Source organism: Vitis vinifera, chromosome 10, assembly GCF_030704535.1.
Source record: "Vitis vinifera cultivar Pinot Noir 40024 chromosome 10, ASM3070453v1".
Taxonomy (NCBI): Eukaryota; Viridiplantae; Streptophyta; class Magnoliopsida; order Vitales; family Vitaceae; genus Vitis; species Vitis vinifera.
Genome location: NC_081814.1, coordinates 504,549 through 523,160, shown reverse-complemented (window position 1 = coordinate 523,160; position 18,612 = coordinate 504,549). Strand labels below are relative to the sequence as shown.

The 18,612-nt window shown below is 36.3% G+C and overlaps 3 protein-coding genes across 13 annotated transcripts; 1 reads left to right on the top strand and 2 right to left on the bottom strand.

Annotated features, from left to right (window-relative positions):
* Positions 1–985: 985 nt before the first annotated feature.
* Positions 986–4,232, bottom strand: LOC100252204 (N6-mAMP deaminase). 2 transcript variants are annotated; one of them, XM_002265795.5, is made up of 12 exons: positions 3,986–4,232; positions 3,805–3,875; positions 3,351–3,442; positions 3,082–3,141; positions 2,742–2,951; positions 2,581–2,657; positions 2,417–2,486; positions 2,219–2,332; positions 1,754–1,820; positions 1,522–1,626; positions 1,286–1,429; positions 986–1,209 (listed from the first exon to the last, which is right to left on the bottom strand). In XM_002265795.5, exons 1-11 carry the CDS (start codon positions 4,072–4,074, stop codon positions 1,305–1,307), a joined length of 1,080 nt encoding a protein of 359 aa, XP_002265831.2. In that variant the 5' UTR covers positions 4,075–4,232; the 3' UTR covers positions 986–1,209; positions 1,286–1,304. The 2 variants fall into 2 exon arrangements, with proteins under 2 accessions (XP_002265831.2, XP_010655359.1); XM_010657057.3 differs by lacking the exon at positions 2,219–2,332 and having other exon boundaries at positions 3,986–4,193.
* Positions 4,233–7,213: 2,981 nt separating this feature from the next.
* On the top strand, positions 7,214–14,622 carry LOC104880453 (glutamate receptor 3.7). 10 transcript variants are annotated; one of them, XM_010657056.3, is made up of 7 exons: positions 7,241–7,715; positions 10,969–11,264; positions 11,653–11,790; positions 11,964–11,996; positions 12,446–12,528; positions 13,917–14,067; positions 14,319–14,622. In XM_010657056.3, exons 2-6 carry the CDS (start codon positions 11,140–11,142, stop codon positions 13,928–13,930), a joined length of 393 nt encoding a protein of 130 aa, XP_010655358.1. In that variant the 5' UTR covers positions 7,241–7,715; positions 10,969–11,139; the 3' UTR covers positions 13,931–14,067; positions 14,319–14,622. The 10 variants fall into 10 exon arrangements, 4 of the variants coding, with proteins under 4 accessions (XP_059596263.1, XP_059596262.1, XP_010655358.1 ...); XR_009466782.1 differs by having other exon boundaries at positions 7,216–7,715; positions 10,972–11,264; positions 12,446–14,067; XR_009466784.1 differs by having other exon boundaries at positions 7,219–7,715; positions 10,969–11,559; positions 12,446–14,067.
* Positions 14,623–15,966: 1,344 nt separating this feature from the next.
* On the bottom strand, positions 15,967–18,093 carry LOC100246851 (cytochrome P450 77A1). Its single transcript, XM_002265875.4, has one exon. It carries the CDS (start codon positions 17,771–17,773, stop codon positions 16,247–16,249), a length of 1,527 nt encoding a protein of 508 aa, XP_002265911.1. The 5' UTR covers positions 17,774–18,093; the 3' UTR covers positions 15,967–16,246.
* Positions 18,094–18,612: the final 519 nt, after the last annotated feature.

Sequence of the window (18,612 nt, the reverse complement as noted above, 5' to 3'; positions counted from 1 at the left end):
ACATATAAAAGGAGAATTTTCTTCTCATTTCCTCTCTTGCCATATTGATTTATATTTTTCAACCCTTTGAAGGTATCCACTATATTCAATATGGAGAAAGGAAAATAGGAGAACACCTTGACCTAGTTGGCAATACTTAAAAATACTTTCAAAAATTATTTTAAAATAAAATAAAATAAAATTCTATTTAAAAACTTGATATATGAAAAATAATTTTCTTGTTTTATTCTTGATGATAATGATATGCAATTATATATAATACAAAATTTTCAAAGTATTATTGATAGTTTCAATTTTTCTCATTAACACTTGATGAAGAAACTTCTCAAAATATGTAAACTTGTTCTGCAATATCATTTTTAGTCGTGAATTTACCAAACTTGTGTTGAAATTATGATTTTTTTTTTTGTTAGTCATAATCAAGAGTAGTTTTCAATCAAGCCCTTGAATTCAAGTCATTAATAAAAAAATAATAATAATTAAAAAAAAAAAAAAAAAAACCCTCCAAACCCAGTACTAACCAAAAACAAAAGAATACAAGAAAAAAAAAATTGAAATGAATGGAAGATATAGAACCGGCCAAGATCCCAACACCCTTATGTAGCAATAGAAAATGATGTGAAAACAACTGCATTGGCCATAAACGTGAAAACCGAAAACAAACACGCCCTCAACTTGTATTATACTCCTCCATACAAAAAAGAGCCCCCCACAAGCACATTGAGACAACTCTCCCCCTAATTTTGCTCTCAAGCACTCAGCTATCCACCATAAGAAACACACATGACATCAACCCATCAAGCACAAAGAGTAGTTCTTGGCCAACTACAGTTAAAATAAGAGTGTGATGATCTGAAATCACTGTAAAAAACAAATATAATAAGAGGCCGTATTCAATTATTAATGTGATTTTAGGATTGGGTTTGAAAGAACAAACATCATGTGGCCAGTTGCGATTGTATTTTCCCAATCTAAGTCTTCTGAGTATCAAACACGAAATTTTTATTTAGTAATAGGAAATTGCTGTCACTACAATCAGCTTGCCAATTAAGTAAAGATTGGCATTTTTAGAAAAGCAAACAATTTGATTTTTTTTTACTACTTCTAGCTGTGACTTCACCATGTGGCAAGGCTTCTTGATGATATGCATGCCCATGGTCTAGCTTGCATTTCCAACTGTTGCTAGACCTCACCTCCCCCAACAAAAATCTGTAAATTCCAATATCATTGTGTGATCAGTTGGTGTTGACCTACAAATTAAGAGTAATCCAGGTTAAATATCAACCTGATTAAAAATAGATCAATCAAAGCTCCAGCGTTCCTGCAGCTGAATCAAATGCCTCTCTCAATTCCCTCTTTATTTCATCATCTGCGAATATAAACTCAATGGCATTCCTCCCTAGCTCCAACATTTCCTTCTTTCCAAGACCTTGGTATTGACAAATGAAACAGACAGTTATTCATGATATGCTCATTAATCCGAGATCGTGTCATAAGCAGCAGTAATATAGTAGTACCTACCAAATGAAGAAGCAGCAAGAATGTACTCGCCAGAAAGACTGGTGGAGAATATTCCTGAATCATCAGTGCACAGGATTAAAGGGTGTTTTGCATGATACAGATCACCTGCATTATCAACACACTCATGTTACAGGAGAAGATATCTTAAATTTATTGATAATGAAATAATCATCTCATTTATATTAAAATTTAAATTGAAAATTAATATCTAGATGGTCACAAAACACCCAACCAAAATGATGAACATCCAGAGAAGAAATTGAACCAGTCCGTATGTTGGATGTCAAACATATCTCAACCTGCAAGGATATAAAACCACAAAGATGGAATTAGCCAGTTAATTATAGACCAAAATGGACAAGCTATGGCTGCTAATCATCCTTCTAGGTCTGGCTGAAAATAGTAGAAAATCCACTGCAAGGATGTTAAGAATAGTTAGAGAGTTTTGCTTCTTTTCATTGCAGAGAACACAGTGGAAGAGTGATAAATTTTCAGATGCATACGACCATTTCCACAATCTTTAATGGGCAAAGCAATCTCATCAAATAACGGAGGAAGAGCTAAATTTATTAGATAGATAATATTCAGCCTCCATGGCATCCATCCAATGCTCTATTTAATAGATTGCAAAAGTAAGGTATCATCCACAATCCTGTTGGATATAGTGAAGAGTATCAAAAGGGGAAAGAGATCAAACCGGAATCTTGGACGATTTTGCATTTTCCCAGTGATCTTCTTTAAAAAAACAAGCATGGCCAACCCTCTCAGGAAGAAATTCTAGCATTGCCTGAATCTCCTTCGGATTGGGTACCTAAAAGCACTAAGTTATGAAAGTAAACTAGTAAGAAAGCACATATTTAGAAATACGCAAAAGCTTTTAGAAAGCCAAACCCACCTCCCCACAGTGAAGGGTAATAGAGAGACCTTGTTCCCTAGCAAACTTCAAGGCTGGCAAGAATGTCATCCTGAAACAAAAGCAAAGACTCAGGCTTGTAACAGCTCTATAAATGAAAGACAACAGTGATATACTATGAAGATTTATGGGCTGTGAGGAAGCACCAGTCCCCAACAGTTGGATTTCCGGAAAGGTCAATCCCAACTACCCCTTGATCCCTCATTTCCAGCGCAAGCTTAACCTGTAAAAAAAAGTTCCAATTAGACATTGAATAGTACATACATGAATGCAAAACATCCTCAAAGAACACATGCAATTAACATACGGTTTCCATCGCATCTGCAGTTGTCTCACGGCGATCAATGCTGAGAAGAAGTCTAACAAATATTTTCTTTTTTGTGGTCCCATTACATATATCATTGCCTTCACCCAAGTAATGGGGAGCAAAATTAACATCAACTGCGTCCACTGCTCTTAAACCCTTCACCACTGCTTCCATGTAAGAGCGTTTGCTCATCCCAATAGATTCGTTCCTCTGTACAGATGAAAACCATAAGTTTCTCCACCATTCAAATTAACCCACCATCTTCAAAGAATTAATTCAGAGCCGAAAACACAATGGAAAAGAGTGGAAGACCCAAAACCTCCATCACTTATATGAGTACCTTTGGAGTAGTTCTCAGCTCAAGATAGATAACATTCTCAGAGGCGAAATCTTCAACAACCTGTTGTGCATGAAAAATGAGAATCAATGCCAAATAATTGAAACAAAAGGGTGTGTTTGGTTGCACAGAAATCCAATTGAAATTCCAATACATGGATGGAAAAGGGCTTTATTTTGCTATGGAATATTAATGTGTATTTGGGGTTTACTACTTTGAGTTCAAGTCTAAACCCATACTACTAGAAACCGGAAAATGAAGGATTGTCATACTTCTTTAGTAATTCTTGTAACCGTGGTGTGATCAGTAGTAATAATGTGTATCAGATCAAACAACTTGAAAACTTCGTTCAAGGACCGATCATCTGCAACAGAAAAATGAGAGAGAATTCTCAGTTTCAGGGTTTTCAGTCAAAGGAGAAATGGGGAATTCAAACGAGAAATTGAACTACCCATTTAGTTTCTGGATGAACGGAGGAAAATAAAGGAAATATTAAGTCTTGAAACATGTGGTCTTGGTTTGTAACCCCCAAAAAGGGGAAAAAACAAAAAAAAAAAAAAAAAGATGGCTTCAACTAGGCCAAATAGTTACACCACGCACAGTTGAGTTGACCTGTTTTGTTTTCTGGGGTCCCAAACAGGAAAAACCCCACGATTCAAAACTTCAAGTTAAGCTATTTTCCAACCGTTTCTCAGCAAGCAAACATGAAACAGAAAGTGCACATACTTTTCCTGATAACATGCTCAACATCTGAGAAAAGAATAACACCCTTTTCACCCAAAGCTTTAGCAAGCTCTCTGTGCATAAAATCAACAACAAATCAAAATCTAAGAACAAAATTTATGAATAAAATAGTTTGAAAAAAATGCAGATAAGCGAAGAGTGAGCAGAGGGTGAAAGCGCTGACAGTAGAGTGGAGTCTCTGATGGATCCATTGAGGTGGGCGTGAAGTTCAACCTTTGGCATCGAAATCCACCACTCCATTTCTCTCTCCATATCTCTCTATCTTCTTCTTCCTGCAGTCTTCGCCACTTTATAGAGGAGGAGAGTCTGGTGGCCCACGCGGTGGTTGGTGGTGGTGGGGCGGGTGGGCTCAACCATGTCTCTTATCTTCACAGCCAAATTTTCATTTCATTGGGGCTGTTCTTTGTACCCTCTCATCTGTCATCACTTGACTTTCTCTCCAATGAATGAATGTCACCTGTAAATTAAAATTTATTACAAAATCCATAGATATTCTAATTTATTATTATTTACTATTTATTTCATTAATTAATTAAAAAAAATATATATATATATATACCCATACCCCATTTCATCCATATCGTTAATAATAAATATAAGTAACAATTCTACTATAGTACTTTTTTTTATATTTAATTAAGTTTTTATTGTTTCGAAATTATGATAATTATCTTTTAAAATTACAATTTCAGCTTTTTTTTAAAAATGAAAAAAATAAAAATTTAATAATTGTGATGTTAACCATGCCACGTACCACAAAACTTATGTAACAAGCAAATGACAAAGAGGCATCAATATTGGGTTATGCGTACAACAACAATAAAAATTTGTTGAACGACATGTAGGCAACATTAGCCCACAAGTCACATGGAAATGGAAGCCGTATTATAAATTTATAATTTGAATGGAAATTGTCATGTTGCCAGTTGACAAAAGAGGCAAGCCCACAGACAAGTTTTCCATTTTCCTGGCAAAAACATTAGCATTTGGAAATTTGAATTTTTCAAGTTTGAAGAAAAGAAAGTTTTTGTCATTATTAGCTCATTAGTACTATGTTTTGATTCCAAAAAGTTTAAAGAAAAAAATTATAAGAAAAATTTTATAATTATTTTATTTAGTTATTTATAAAAAAAAATAAATTATCTAGGAATATACTTTTTCTTTTAAATGTTACCCAACTTTATCTAAGAAAAATTCAAAAAAAGTTGAATATTTTTTTCAAGATACTTTTTTACTATAGAGAAACTCAATATGACTTAAAGATTTAATTATTATTTGACTTCTTAACATTTATTATATAGTAAAAGCATCGGATATAATGACCGTTCAATCATCATGGTTATGATCATAAAAACACCTTAAAGTAGAGATTCAATTAAAACTTTTACTCTTTCGAAGAGATACAACATTACATTATGTATTCAATCAAACTTCCCGTTTCATCGAAGATACAAATCAACGTTACATTGGATATCATTATTCTATTGAAGAAATAAGTTACACAAAGACTTTTTTTTTTTTTTTTAACTTTCTTTTTATGAAAATTATTACATTCATCTTTACATGAATGTGGGTCACATCTATAAACGCCCTTTCTCTTTGACTTTAGGCATCAAATAACACTTTTTGGTATCATGGTAAATATGTTTATATAACCAAATTTCAAACAAAGAGTTTAGACTTTCTTTTTTGTGTGTGGAAATTATATTATTCACCTATATAAATGTGTAACACGTTTATAAACACCCTTTTGTCTTTGAGTTTAGGCATCAAATATCACTTTTTGATATCATGGTAAATATCTTTATATAATATAAATTATGATAAATGTGTAGCAAATGTTGGTTGGAGTTGTTTTAAAATTGCAAGAACAAATGGATAATGTGGGTGGAGCATGAGAGATGGCATTAGTAGCCATCCTCAATTGAAAATGTGCATAATAGATGACTTCTCTAAACTGGTTGAATGTGTTTTAAAACTATGAAGGGTGATAACAAATTATATGAACATAGTCAACATACTATAAACACTAATTATAGATTAAAATCTAATATCAAAAGTTTAGCATGTTATCCACATAATTTTCATTTTTGTGTGTTAATCTTGTTGATTTGTGGGTGATGATATGACCTAGAAATGGACAATCCTATCTAAAATCTTGTACATTGTATAATGGGGGAGAAATTGAACTTCTCTAAATTCATGAATGTAGAAATGCAGATTTTAAAATGTAATCCAGAGATTTGGGACCCTGGCTAATCCTTGACCACAAAGACAGCTGTGAACAAGTCACATATTTTTCTCATCAGCCCCCCCCCCCCCCCCCCACCCCCAAAGAATCCTCTTCCCATGTACAATCTCTTCAGTAATCTGATGATACTCCTTTGAAATTTCAATTGCTGACTGGCCCCATTTGAAATCAAAGAGTGAATGGTGCATGAATTGGCTGTGATGTGTCCCTTTTGTTTGGTCATTCTACCACCTCTTTCTTGGTCTTTTCTGACAAGGTCCACAAGTCATCATAAATCTCTTCTGATGGGACTAGGTTTTTATGTCTATGTGTCAAAATGGGTGATAGCACCTGAACTTTTCAATATTGCTCACTTTGCAAACTTTTATTTCAGCAACATACACTTTATATGATTTTCTTTTGGAAGAGACTATGATTGGATTGGGATGGGTTTTGCTCATTAATCCCACTTGCACATTTTTTGGTCTCCCAAATGGTTGTTCAAATGTGAGAAATCCCCACCTACCTTTGTTTCCATTTTAAACAGGGTTTTACGGAATGTGAAGGAAGATTTCAAATGGTTCTTGGAATTGCATTTCTGACAGATTCAATGAAACAATGTGTAGTGAGAGCTGAATCATTATCATACATTTTATTTTACCAATATTGGTTTTTAAACTTAGCAATGATAACTTCCTAAAGATAAGCTAATATCATGTGGAGGAGCTTAAATTGCTGGCCTACATCCCCTGTGGAGGAGCAGTAATGGCTCACAGATAAGCTAATACCTGTTGGGTATTTAATAATGCTATATACTAGCGAAACACAAGTTGAAAAAACAAACATGACATGAATGTGTAAGACCGAAGATGATTAGGTTCATTACAATTCACGGGATAAGTCAAAACTTCGAGATAGATGCATTATATGGGATGAATCAAGTCTCATTGTGTATCTTCGCATGAGTATAAATAGCTCGATCTTATCGACAATTAATTGGTTTTCAGATGAGATGATTAAATCTTTACTAAAAATGCACTCCATCATAAAGGCCTCGTACCCACAAATGGCCAGCAGTAGATAAATAGATGAGACAGCAGGCTTTGTGACATATTAACCAATTAATCATGGCCCTGGTACAATGTTAGCCTATCAACTTTACTAGAATGTGTATCATGCTAACAGTTGATAATACAGGAATTCAAGGGTGGGAAGTGGGAACTGACATTTTCCATTATGGATTCAAGATTCCTTTTGGCCCATTGCGAGTTGCTGGGCCGGGGTCATTGAACCTATTCATGGAATCCCAGCGTGTGGCCTGTCTCAAGCCTCATGCATTATGGTGGTGTTTTGCTTGCACGGCACACAAACTGCATAAAGAATCCATCTTTCTTCTTCTGAGTACTTCAATTTTTATTTTTATTTTTAATTTAAGTATGAGGTTTGTTTTAGTGAAACCACTTTCAATGTTGATATGGGTTTTCTTCAATGGTCGTGTGCACTGCCAAAAGCCTGCTGTTACTAGTATTGGCACTGTATTTGATTATAGCTTGGTCACTGGAAGAGTTTCAAAGGCAGCCATAAAAGCAGCAGTTGGCTGTTAATGCTGATCCTAGCTGCCATGCTGATACCAGTTACAGTGTTTTGATGGGGTCAGTTGGAGGTACCTTTCTACCTATTTATTGAGGTTTTGTTTTTTTCCCCCATAGATATAAGTTCATGCCTGTCTGTCAGTATCCATATATGTAAATATTATTACAGTATAATTCACCTATTGATTTGAATTAATGGGTTGGTTGGGTTGAGCTACTGATTTGAATTTTATGTGGCTTGAAGTTAAATGATACAGAGGAATTGATTCATCTCTATTGTAGATGAGTATTGGGGGAACCCTTTTCCTATTTATGTGTAAAACCATGGATTAGTCACACAGCAGAATGAACGAATAGACAGAATGCAAGAGGTGCAATGTATCAATTACACTAACACAAGCCTGTTTTCTTCACCCCAATTTTAATAAGAAAAAACTTAAAAGATCTTTGTGCCCCTTCCTGTCTTGTTAGCTTGATATATTGTTGTCCATTCAAGTCTAGGGTTTTCAAATCTCTATCTGTGTTAACTCCCCAATTTGTTTGTTTGCGGTTTAACATATCTTAGCTACATTTTTTTTTATTCCTTGTCCTAAGTTTTATGCATTCCATATGTTCTATAAAATTTCAAAACCAAACTTTTTTTTTTCCTGTTTGAAAGAGCCCAAGGCAGATAATTTATGAGAACTTATTGTCTTCATTTGGATTTAACAAATAATGAGGGGGATGGAAAAGTTGTTAAAATAGAAGGAATTAGTTTTTAAGTAATGTTAAACAATTTCTTTTCCTTTTCCTCATGCTTATGGAGATTCAAAGGAATTGTGAAGATAAAATCTATGGGAAATAGTCCAGAGAAAATGTTAATGTAAAAGATGACATCGGTGCGATCATCTTCAGATGGAACTGAAGGACACCATATCAAGAGCCAAATTACTCATCAAACATGATAGATTTTCAAATTTCTTACTCAGGGGTTATGAACTTATGATATGTTGGATAAGACCAGTTGAAAAAGAAAACTATAAGAGATCGAAGCAATACTAAATTGCATGAAGATGATGCAGCCAAAGCCAATCTGAAATGTGTCTGTGTCCTGCAAGTTCTCTGTTTCTTCTCTTTATCTCCTCTCTTCATGTCAATTTTTCCCTTCTCAAATATGCTATTTTATAATTACAACCAGAGTCTTGTATTTTACAGCTAAAGATCACAATTTATGATTTTCTAGTGTATTTTCTGCTTTCCATATTCCAAGTTTTTATGAGTTCTCTTTATTGGAGAGTTTTCCTTTCAACTTCTGGTACATGTTTTTAATAGGAGAGGATACCATAAGATATGAGGGAACTTATGTGATTCCTGAACTTTTTGGGGTTGATATGATGTATGGAAGGGACTTTATTGAGTCTTCTTTTCCTTTTTGTCCTGCTTTTGGCCTTGAACAGCATTCTTGTAATGTGGTCTGAAGAGACTCTTTACTGTTGTTTGGGTGTTCAAAGAAGTGGGAAATTCACTTTTTCATTTTCCTTACTTCTCTAGTTAAACTTCAAGCAACTTCGAACTTAGCCTTAATAATTTTACTTTTTGGTTGTGCCCAGTGTTTTGTCCTCATCTTGGAAGGAGTTCCCTCTTAAGACTTAGTATTTTGATTATCTATATGTTGCTTTCACTTCTTGGATTGGTATTGGGCGATATGCAAAATATGTTAATTTTGCTTCTCAACTTTCAGTTGCCACAATAGCAGTAGCAGAAAATCAAGAAGGGTAACTTTGTGGGTGAAGAAGAAGAAAAGAGATTTGTGATGTAACTTGAGTATTGGGGTCGAACCCGAAACTTGGTTTGAGTCAAATGAGTTTTTATTTTTCAAAAAAATCAGTTGAGTTAGACAATTCAAGGCAAGTTAACACCAAGTTAGTGTTCAATGTTGTAAATCGTAACTCAAGTATTGGAATCATCTCAGACCTGTTCAAAGAAAATACAACTCGGTTGAGTCGTACTAGACTTGACCGAGTCGATAATTTGAATCCTATGTGAAACAACTCTATTTATTTTCTTTGCAGAAATTGTTCAATGGTAAACTTAATTTACATGCTTGTTAAATGATTCTATTTTTCACCAGTGTCCTTACAGAAAATATTTATGCTTTATATATTCTATATTGCTTAGACTTTTACTGTAGCTTTCAAGGTAGTTGAGAAGGATTAGCTCCCATAACTGGTCCCTAACCCTCTTCACTAGCTTATAATATTTATCCTATTGCTAATGGTCTTGTTGTGCCAACAGAAGTTTTAATACAAATAATGTTAATTCAAGAACATAAAAATAAAGTAATCCATACAAAGTAACACGAGATTTTAACGTGATTTGACCAATAATGCCTATATTCATGGATGAGAGAAAATCCTTACACTATATCATAGAGAACATTACACATGATAGAAACCAGATATGATTATTGGGTTCCTGAAACATCTCATATTTCTACATTCCTTGTATTTACGCTCGCACCACTTGGGCGTCAATCATTCTTCGTTACATCTTTATCCACCAACCACGTATGGTTTTTACAAGTTCATCTCCATCTCATAACTTTTTCCCTTCATGATTTAAAATATTTATTGAGATATTCCTAATAACCTTCCTTACACTACAAGGAAATCTAATATTATAATGACATATGAATATAGGAAATATTTTAGAGAATATTTTTCACACACAAGGAATCTATAAGAATTAGGAATTTGGGACACTTTACAACAATCTCTATTTGGATCAAATTCCATTGAGTCAATCTTCCATCTCTCCATGATACACACTTTTTGTATCACATCCCGACAAGAGAATAATTAACTCCACTTTCAACTAAAACTCCTTTTGTCATCATCTTGTGTGGTTTCTGTTTTTGTTTTCTTATTTTCTTCTCTCTATTATTATTCTTTGTTGTGGTTTTTCACAATAGGTCTCCTAGTGCCCTTAATATGATTTTTGGCCATGGGATCAACACTCTCCTATCTTCAGTTCCCTTTTATGCTTGTGATACAGCAGGACATCTGTTAATTATGTGGATGAGTTCTTAGATGAATTAGGGAACATCTCTCTCATATTTAAGCAGAATATCTGCTGCTGGGAAATCTTAAAACCTTGATGTTGGAATTATTCAACTTAGAAAACCACTAAAATCAAAGTTCATTGTTTAACTGTGCATATTCAACTTGATGTAAATGGGAACCTAGTTAGTGGTGGTTATGAGTCATGACATCATTAATATCAAGTGGAAGTTGATACATAGAATTGGTTAATGATCTCATGGTTCAGGTTTTTTTGTTGTTCCAGCAGACACTGTACAGGGAGCAGCACAGCCTTTTCTGTGTGGATCAGAAACTTTGATAATATTACCTGGCCTGGTGGAAATGTGGATAAACCATGTGGGTGTGTTGCTGCTGATAAAAAAAAAGCCCATCGACAATTGGAGTGCCAAGGAGGGTTAGTTTTAGCAAATTTGTAATGGGAATATCAAACAGTCACAAAATCAAAGGACACCGTATGGATATGGATGCAGCAAGCAAGTTGGTTTCTTATGAAGTTCCCTATACACTTGTGGCTATTGCGTATGGACAATTCAACCTCAGGTACAATAAGCTTGTGGAAATGGTTGCTGAGGATGAATATTGCCTCCTTAGTAATAAATATCAGTAAGATAAAAAGAAGGCTGTGTAAAATGGTCTAATGATACTAAATATTCTTGTAAGGTAGCGTCTATCCCAGAGGTGTCAAAATTGGAAAATGGTGTATCTGTATATTGTTGCATGTTTGACAGACATATAGTTAATGCATTCAGTCTCCCTTGCTAATTCCTTTGAACTGTGTCGTTGGTTGATTGATGCTGTTGTTGGAGACATTACCATTGTAACAAGATGTACAAAGGTGGTCGGTTTCTTTCAGCCTTACATTTCTACTTGTCTTGTCACTATGACATCCATAAAATGTAAGAAGTGAAATGCTTTGGTGTTTCTCCAGACCATTTACAGTGGAGATGTGGTGTGCTACAGCAGTTTTATTTGAATTCTTTGCCTTAATTGGAGTGGTTATTGGGCTTCTTGACCATCAGCTGAACAACAATCTTTCAAGCCCTCCTAAGCTTGCAACAATCTCACTGTAAGCCATCTTCATAATTAAATAAAATCCTTGTCAATATTTCCTATTTCTTATTCCTTGATGGCATTGCATGCTTGTTTGCAAATAAAATGAATTTTTAATTCAGCCTTCTTGATTACTATCTGAGCCTTCAGTCACATTAGGTTTTCTATTTCTTTTATTTTTGGTTGCAGGATTAGCTTCTCAACAATGTTCAAAGGCAATCAGTAAGAAAACTTATGACCTTTATCTTCTGGTTGATCATTTTAATTTCTATTTTGTAATAGCATGAAATGTTTACTTATTTAACTATATTTGGAAACTCCCGAAGAGTATAAAAGACCGCTGCAGTAAAGGCCAATCAATTGAGGGGTTGCTGCTATTGTAGATGAGCTTCCTCAGACAATTGTTTCGAGTCATCTGACTTTGTGATTGTCAGAGATTTTCCAAGAGCAGATAGGGATTTGTAAATAAAACTATTTGCAACATGCCTGTTTCACAAAGTTAAAATTCTGAGAAAAATTAGATAATGAAAATTAAATCAAAGTATAAACTAGCCTGGGATGCCCTTTTATCACAGTTTACTTTTTTGCTAACACAAGACCCTCACTTGTGGATATCCAGAGGGTGCTTCTCAAGTTTACATTTTTGCTAATGCCAATGTCCTTATTAACAGGAATACAAAGCGGTCCTTGGATGCATCATTTTTGTCTAAAGGAAACAAAGATGCAACACAAATTGGAAGGGTTTTAGAACCAGGTTTTATCCTTTACCTGATTGGTTGTATACTACAGTTCAGTGAGTTCATGGTAATATACAGAATTAAAAGTCATTTTTGTACAGAATCATTTATGAGAGTTGGCTTAATACATGTTGTTGTAGCAACTTAAACTTCTTGGTCGCTTCACATGGCATTACAACCTCTTGTTTATGTCTCCTACTTGTTGAGCCCTTTTGCAAGCAAGAGAAGGTTTCATGTGAGGTGGGGTGTTAAGGCTTTAGCCCAAGTCAGCTCAAGATACATCATTTATCCATATCTTCATCCCCACCTTTATATACATCTGTGTATTACAATGTTATTTATTTATTTACTAATGGTACATTGTTGAATTATTTCTGGTATGTTTAGTTACTACTATTTGTTGTTGTTGTCCTTGTTTTCTCTTTTTTTCTTTTGATATATATGCATGTGGATTTTTCAAGTACCATATGGTACATTTATGATGGTGTATGTTTCTGCAGGAATTTTTGGACTCCATAATTTTCCTTTTGTGTTTCCTCTATGTTTACTACTGTTATTCATATTCATGTTCATGTTCATGTCGTGGTGCTTTCCCATGTGCATATCGATTTGTTGAACCATTGTCAATGTCAACTGAAAAGGCCCTTTCACACTGGTTGCTTTCAATTTGATCAGTGAAAGATTGACCCAAGCAACCACACATGAGTGAGAGTGGACTTGTGGCAGAAAATACAAATTGCAGTTAATTCTGTGAAGTCGCAGTAGGTAGATTGATAAGATGCATTAATTAAAGCCACATACTGACACTGCTCATTGACCTCGTACAAAATTTGAAGCATACAGCATCTGACTTCTGGTTGTGGTATTTAAGCATGCTTTCGTTTAATCTGGACTTTGTGGGACAAAGAGTCCAAGCAGCTGCTTTTATTTTCATAGTTGAAGCTTGTTAGTTTTAGCTGTAGAACATCATTCGAACATCAAGTTTGTGATCTGCCTAGTTAACAGCTTATAAATGGTTTCACCCTTCTTTGGGAGATCCATAATGTTCAAACAAACCTGTGGTACATGTCTCACAGTCCATACAACGGGTCATAATCATTCAGATTTGTGAGGGGTGCTCTGTTTAGGTTGGAGCTGTTGTTTTGGCTGGGGAACATCAATTGAACTTCCAAGTTTTGCGATCTACCTATTCAACTGCTTATAAAAAAGGCTTCAACCATCTTCTGTAAACTCATAATTTCTAAACAGATACCTAGTACATGTTTTCATTTCCTTGAATCATATTGACTGCATCTGTTATTTAGCCCTTCAACTTTAAATGTTTCATCTAATCTACTGTTGATTGTCATTTGTTTTCAGGCTCTAGTTAATCACCTTGTTTCTATGACTGCATCTATGCTTGCAGGTTTAGTTTCTTGACAACATTTTTTGGCTCTCAACCCCATCACATATGCTTAGATGTAACGAAAGAAACAACACCTCCGTAGTTAATGCTCTTGTTCAACAATTCCCAGTTAAGGATTGGAGACAGGGCACTGCAGAATCCAATGTGGTTGGTAAGTGCTGATTTTCTTCTCTACCTATTTATTGCAAAACTTATCATTGATGACATCGTTGACTACAACTCATTAGACAGAGACATAAATAGTCATTTCTCGGAATTTACGGGGGTGCATTGCAACTTCTTTTGATGATATTAGTTCTTTTAGACCTTAGATCACCTCCATGTTTTGTGATTCTCAGTATTTTCAGTTCTTACTACATAGCTTACAACATTGAAATTTTTAATACTCGAGTGATTCTGCAGGGTCTGAAATAACAACCAATTGCAAAATAACCTGTATTCCGTGGATGCTACTTTATTGGATATTCGTGTTGACTTTTTGGTCTATGAACCGGCCTAGGGTCTATTTAAAGGATGCATAAATGATAGGAGTGCGATGGGCTTGAAGATGTGGGAAAAAAACCATTTGTTTGAATTCTGAATTAACAATGATAGTATAAACCAACTTCCAAATCTTAAACCATGAAAACTTTTGATGTATCAAACACTATTACATGTACAGATCATACACCAAATTTGAGTAGTGGATTCATTATTCAACACAATCAATAGACAGCCTGTAATAGCCAAATGCTACCAAACTAATCTTAATCTCTCTGTAGGAAGACTTTCCCATGAAACAGAGTATCAAACAGAGTGGTGGACTCCTGAAAATGATTACTAGACTTTTTATATGAGCAATTTGAAGGATGTTTCATTTTCCTCTAATAGTAAGTGAATACTTACCGGGGGCTAAAATTAAACTGATCTGCTTGTGGCTTGAGAGCAGGGACGATTCCCCATGCACATCCCATCTTGGAGTAATTCTTGCTCTCTCAAACCCAACCCCCCACTCCCTTCCTATCAAGCTATCCTCTTTAAATTTCCCCTATTCCATATCTTCAGAGAATCCATATTTAATGAGAACAGCTCCCCAAAATCAAACCATGAAATTTCCACCATATTTAACAGACTATGGGCATAAATATAGCAGCACCCTGCACCCACCATATATTAAAAAAAAAAATCTGATAATATTTCATTGATATCTATTGTTTTTCTCACGCAACCATACCAATCCAATGCCCTTCCATTGTCTGGCTGCTGAGAATTTATTCATAATACTTAACACCCAACACCACGCCCTGTTTCATCTGCCTTCTAACTGGCAGACTCATCTGTGCACGAAGGAAGAGGTAGTGCCACGTGATCGCTGTGAATGGCACACACATCAAGTAATTCAATGAAGCAACTCATCCCTGAGCAACAGTGTTCATTAATGTGTTGACCAATCCCATTTATGTCCTTTCTTCTCCTATGTATGGTTGTTCAGCTCCATCCTCATTCACTTCCCCTCCAATGACTGAAGTTTCAGTTTCTGTTCGATCATCCATTCCGGTGCCCTCACATGGCTTCCTTAACAGAGGTGATAACTATTCTTTCTGTATAAAAGTACTTTGAGGGTTATCATTGATGAGTCATAAGTCAATTCACGGTTCAAGTGCCTATTAAGAATAGGAATAATCCAATTAAGTTCATGGATTTACCTAGGTTAATTTATGGATTAATAAAGGATTTTTATCTTTGTAACCCATTAGCATTAGAACGGGCAGTGTACAATGATAAGATCCTTCCATTTAGTAGCACCTTAGGATGGCATAACCTTAAATTAAAGTTAAGGGCAAGGTTCAAACGAGGAAAGGCTTACGGGCGACGAAATGCTTTGGCAAGTTGAAAATAAGCATAGATTCAGGAATTCCTGAATAGGTCAACTTTCAAACTGCTGCTGAATCCATGGGTAGGCAAGAGACAACCTGGTGAACACGGTTCACTTCGTTTTCGAACTTAAAGATAGAAAAGAAATCAGAAGGGGTATTAGAATAACGTGGTTCTGGCAACGATCAGCTGGAGGTACCAAAAATAATGTAAGGCATTTATTCCACACAACACATAATACATTGAATTAAAAGCATTTAAGACAAAGGCAGTGAGTACTAAATGCTGTCTTCTGCAATACATGGCAGTGATACGTGGGCATACACCAGGGCTGTATGCCATTTCATATACTTAAAAACACACGCTCTTTAACCCATGCCAAAACCCTAATACTCAATTACTTCTCGTGGGCCACCCATATGGAAAATTTGATGAAGATTAACTGCAACACAATGGGCTAGCTGTCGTTTTCCTTTTCATCTAGGTAAGATGATAGCTTTAAGGGGGTTTTTCATGACAACTGTGAAGGCAAAGGTTTCAGTCGGGTCAGGTGGGGAACCCGGGGCCGGGATCCATTTGAATGCATGGATCATCCTTGCAATCAACAAATTCACATGCAACGTGCCCAAATTCATGGCTGGACAGATTCTCCTGCCCGCGCCAAATGGGACCATTTTCACTCCCCGGGTTCCGGTCACGTCCACGTTGACTCCGTCTCCTTGGAGGAACCTCTCAGGCCGGAACTCTGCCGGGTCCTGCCACAGGTCCGGGTCCTCTGTCACCCAGGCGGTGTAGAACTCCACGTTCACGTCAGCTGGAATTGTGTAGCCGCCGAGCTCTGTGTCCTTGGTGGCTGCATGGGATAGAACGAAATGACTGGGCGGGTGGCGCCGGAAAGTTTCCTTCACGATTGCACCGAGGTAGGGCATTTTCTCTACGTCTCCTTCCGTGACAACTCCATTTTTTCCTACACAGTCGATTATCTCTTTGTAAAGCTTTTGCTGAATGTCCTGGTTCATCACCAAGTGAAGCAGAGCCCACTCAACCGTGGTTGCACTGGTATCGGTTCCGGCGTTGATGATTTCCGAGCACAGTGTAACGAGCTCTTCCTCTCCCAACCGACCTCGCTCGGCGGGCTCCAGCCCAAAAAGCGAGTCGATATAGGCTGCACCGATCGGACTCACCATTTCTGAGCTGCTGCGGCCGGGGGCTCCCTTACTCTCCACGAATGCTCTTCTGCTTCTCACGAGTGGAACCATGCACTCCATTTGTTTCTTCCTCAGCTCCTTCGCTTCTCTCAGTTGCCGGCGCAGCAGAGGCGTCAGAACAGGCAGGAAGTCCGGGAGCTTCGGCGTAGTCATCAACATGACGTCCTTCAGTACGCTCTCGATCTCCTTAATCCGCCGCTCGGAGATCTTTGCACCAAAACATATACATATAAGAATGCTACAGATAGTGAGCCTACAGTTGCTCATCACCTCCACAAAACCCTTCTCCGAAACCTCCATTTGCAGCCTCCTCATGTGGTTCTCCAGCGCCCACTTCCGTATCCAACTGCACTGCCTGATCCTCGTGGGAGTTATCAGCTCCGCCACAAAGTTCCGCCGCAAAGTCCTCCAAAGCGGCCCATACTGAGCCGAGTTAATGGCGCATTTCCCCACACTGAACACAAGCCGTGTTGGCGAATCCTCTGGTCTGCTAGCGAATATCGGCCCCCTCTGCACCAAAGCTTCATGAATCAGCTCAGAGCTCGTCACAATAACCAGAGTCCGCTGACCCATCTGTAGCGTGAAGATAGGTCCATACTTGGCACGTAAATCACGTACCACGTAGATGAAGGGACGGCGCTGGAGGATCACCTGCACCAGGTTCCCAACCAGCGGCCACCCGGGTGGGCCTGGCGGGAGGTTCTTGGGACCACCGCCGGTGACTGACCAGTACCGCCACCAGAAACGGAGGAAGATGAGAGCCAAAGAGAGGAGAAGGAGGTCAGTCAACTCCATTGGTAGAGACTAGAGAGAATGAATGAAGAAGTACGGTGTAAGTGATGAAGACCAAAGAGGCAGGGTAGTTTTATAGGTATCAAAAGGAGGTTGTGGAGTGAATGAGTTTGGTGGTCAGCCCACTGTTTCGTATTCAATATTTTCATCAGCTATATTTACTGTGTGTACGGATTTAAGCTGTTGATTTTAGGGTTTTACCTCGTGAGCCCTTCAAGGGAAAGGAGGAGAAGGAAACCAGGATTAATTTCTTAATTATTCGGCTAATTGTATACTTATTCATTCAATGATGGGTATAATCCTATGATATTGTTTATATATAAAAGAAAGCATAAAATTGGATGTTTCCAATTGATCTTAAGATGACCATTATTTTTTAATCATAGTATGATCGAGGCATAAAAAGGCTTAAACTCTCTAAAGATAGGAATGGATAAAGCTGAGTTACCATTGCATTTTGATTTTTTTTTGAAAATATTTTTAAATCATTTTTGGAATAAAATTCTATTTAAGAAATCAAATATTAAAAAAAAAATTCTCAGTTTATTCTTTACAAAAGTATTGAGATAAGGATAATACAAAAATGCACTTGCATCTTTAGAACAAATTTTGAAAATAATGTTTTTGTTAAAAGTTTATAAAAATATCTATAATGCAAAAGTTTTAAAATATTTTCTATCTTTTTAATTATTACCCAAAATAATGTACAAAACATGGTTAAAAACATATCACATTTGTTTTGAAAAACAACCTACTTTCAAAATAAATATATATATAAAAAAAAATATGGTAGTTTTTTCAAATGGTTATAAAAAAATTAGAAATTATTTTCAATAATAGTT

Excerpts from the sequence above, each read along its gene's own strand:
- LOC104880453 (XM_059740280.1), top strand. The coding sequence starts at position 11,140 with ATGGGAATATCAAACAGTCACAAAATCAAAGGACACCGTATGGATATG. Across the intron at positions 11,265-11,652 it reads TATGGACAATTCAACCTCAG|ACCATTTACAGTGGAGATGT; the intron begins GTACAATAAGCT and ends GTGTTTCTCCAG. Across the intron at positions 11,791-11,963 it reads AAGCTTGCAACAATCTCACT|GATTAGCTTCTCAACAATGT; the intron begins GTAAGCCATCTT and ends TTTTGGTTGCAG.
- LOC100252204 (XM_002265795.5), bottom strand. The coding sequence starts at position 4,074 with ATGGAGAGAGAAATGGAGTGGTGGATTTCGATGCCAAAGGTTGAACTT. Across the intron at positions 2,658-2,741 it reads CTGCAGATGCGATGGAAACC|GTTAAGCTTGCGCTGGAAAT; the intron begins GTATGTTAATTG and ends TTTTTTTTACAG. Across the intron at positions 2,333-2,416 it reads TTACCCTTCACTGTGGGGAG|GTACCCAATCCGAAGGAGAT; the intron begins GTGGGTTTGGCT and ends TAGTGCTTTTAG.
- LOC100246851 (XM_002265875.4), bottom strand. The coding sequence starts at position 17,773 with ATGGAGTTGACTGACCTCCTTCTCCTCTCTTTGGCTCTCATCTTCCTC.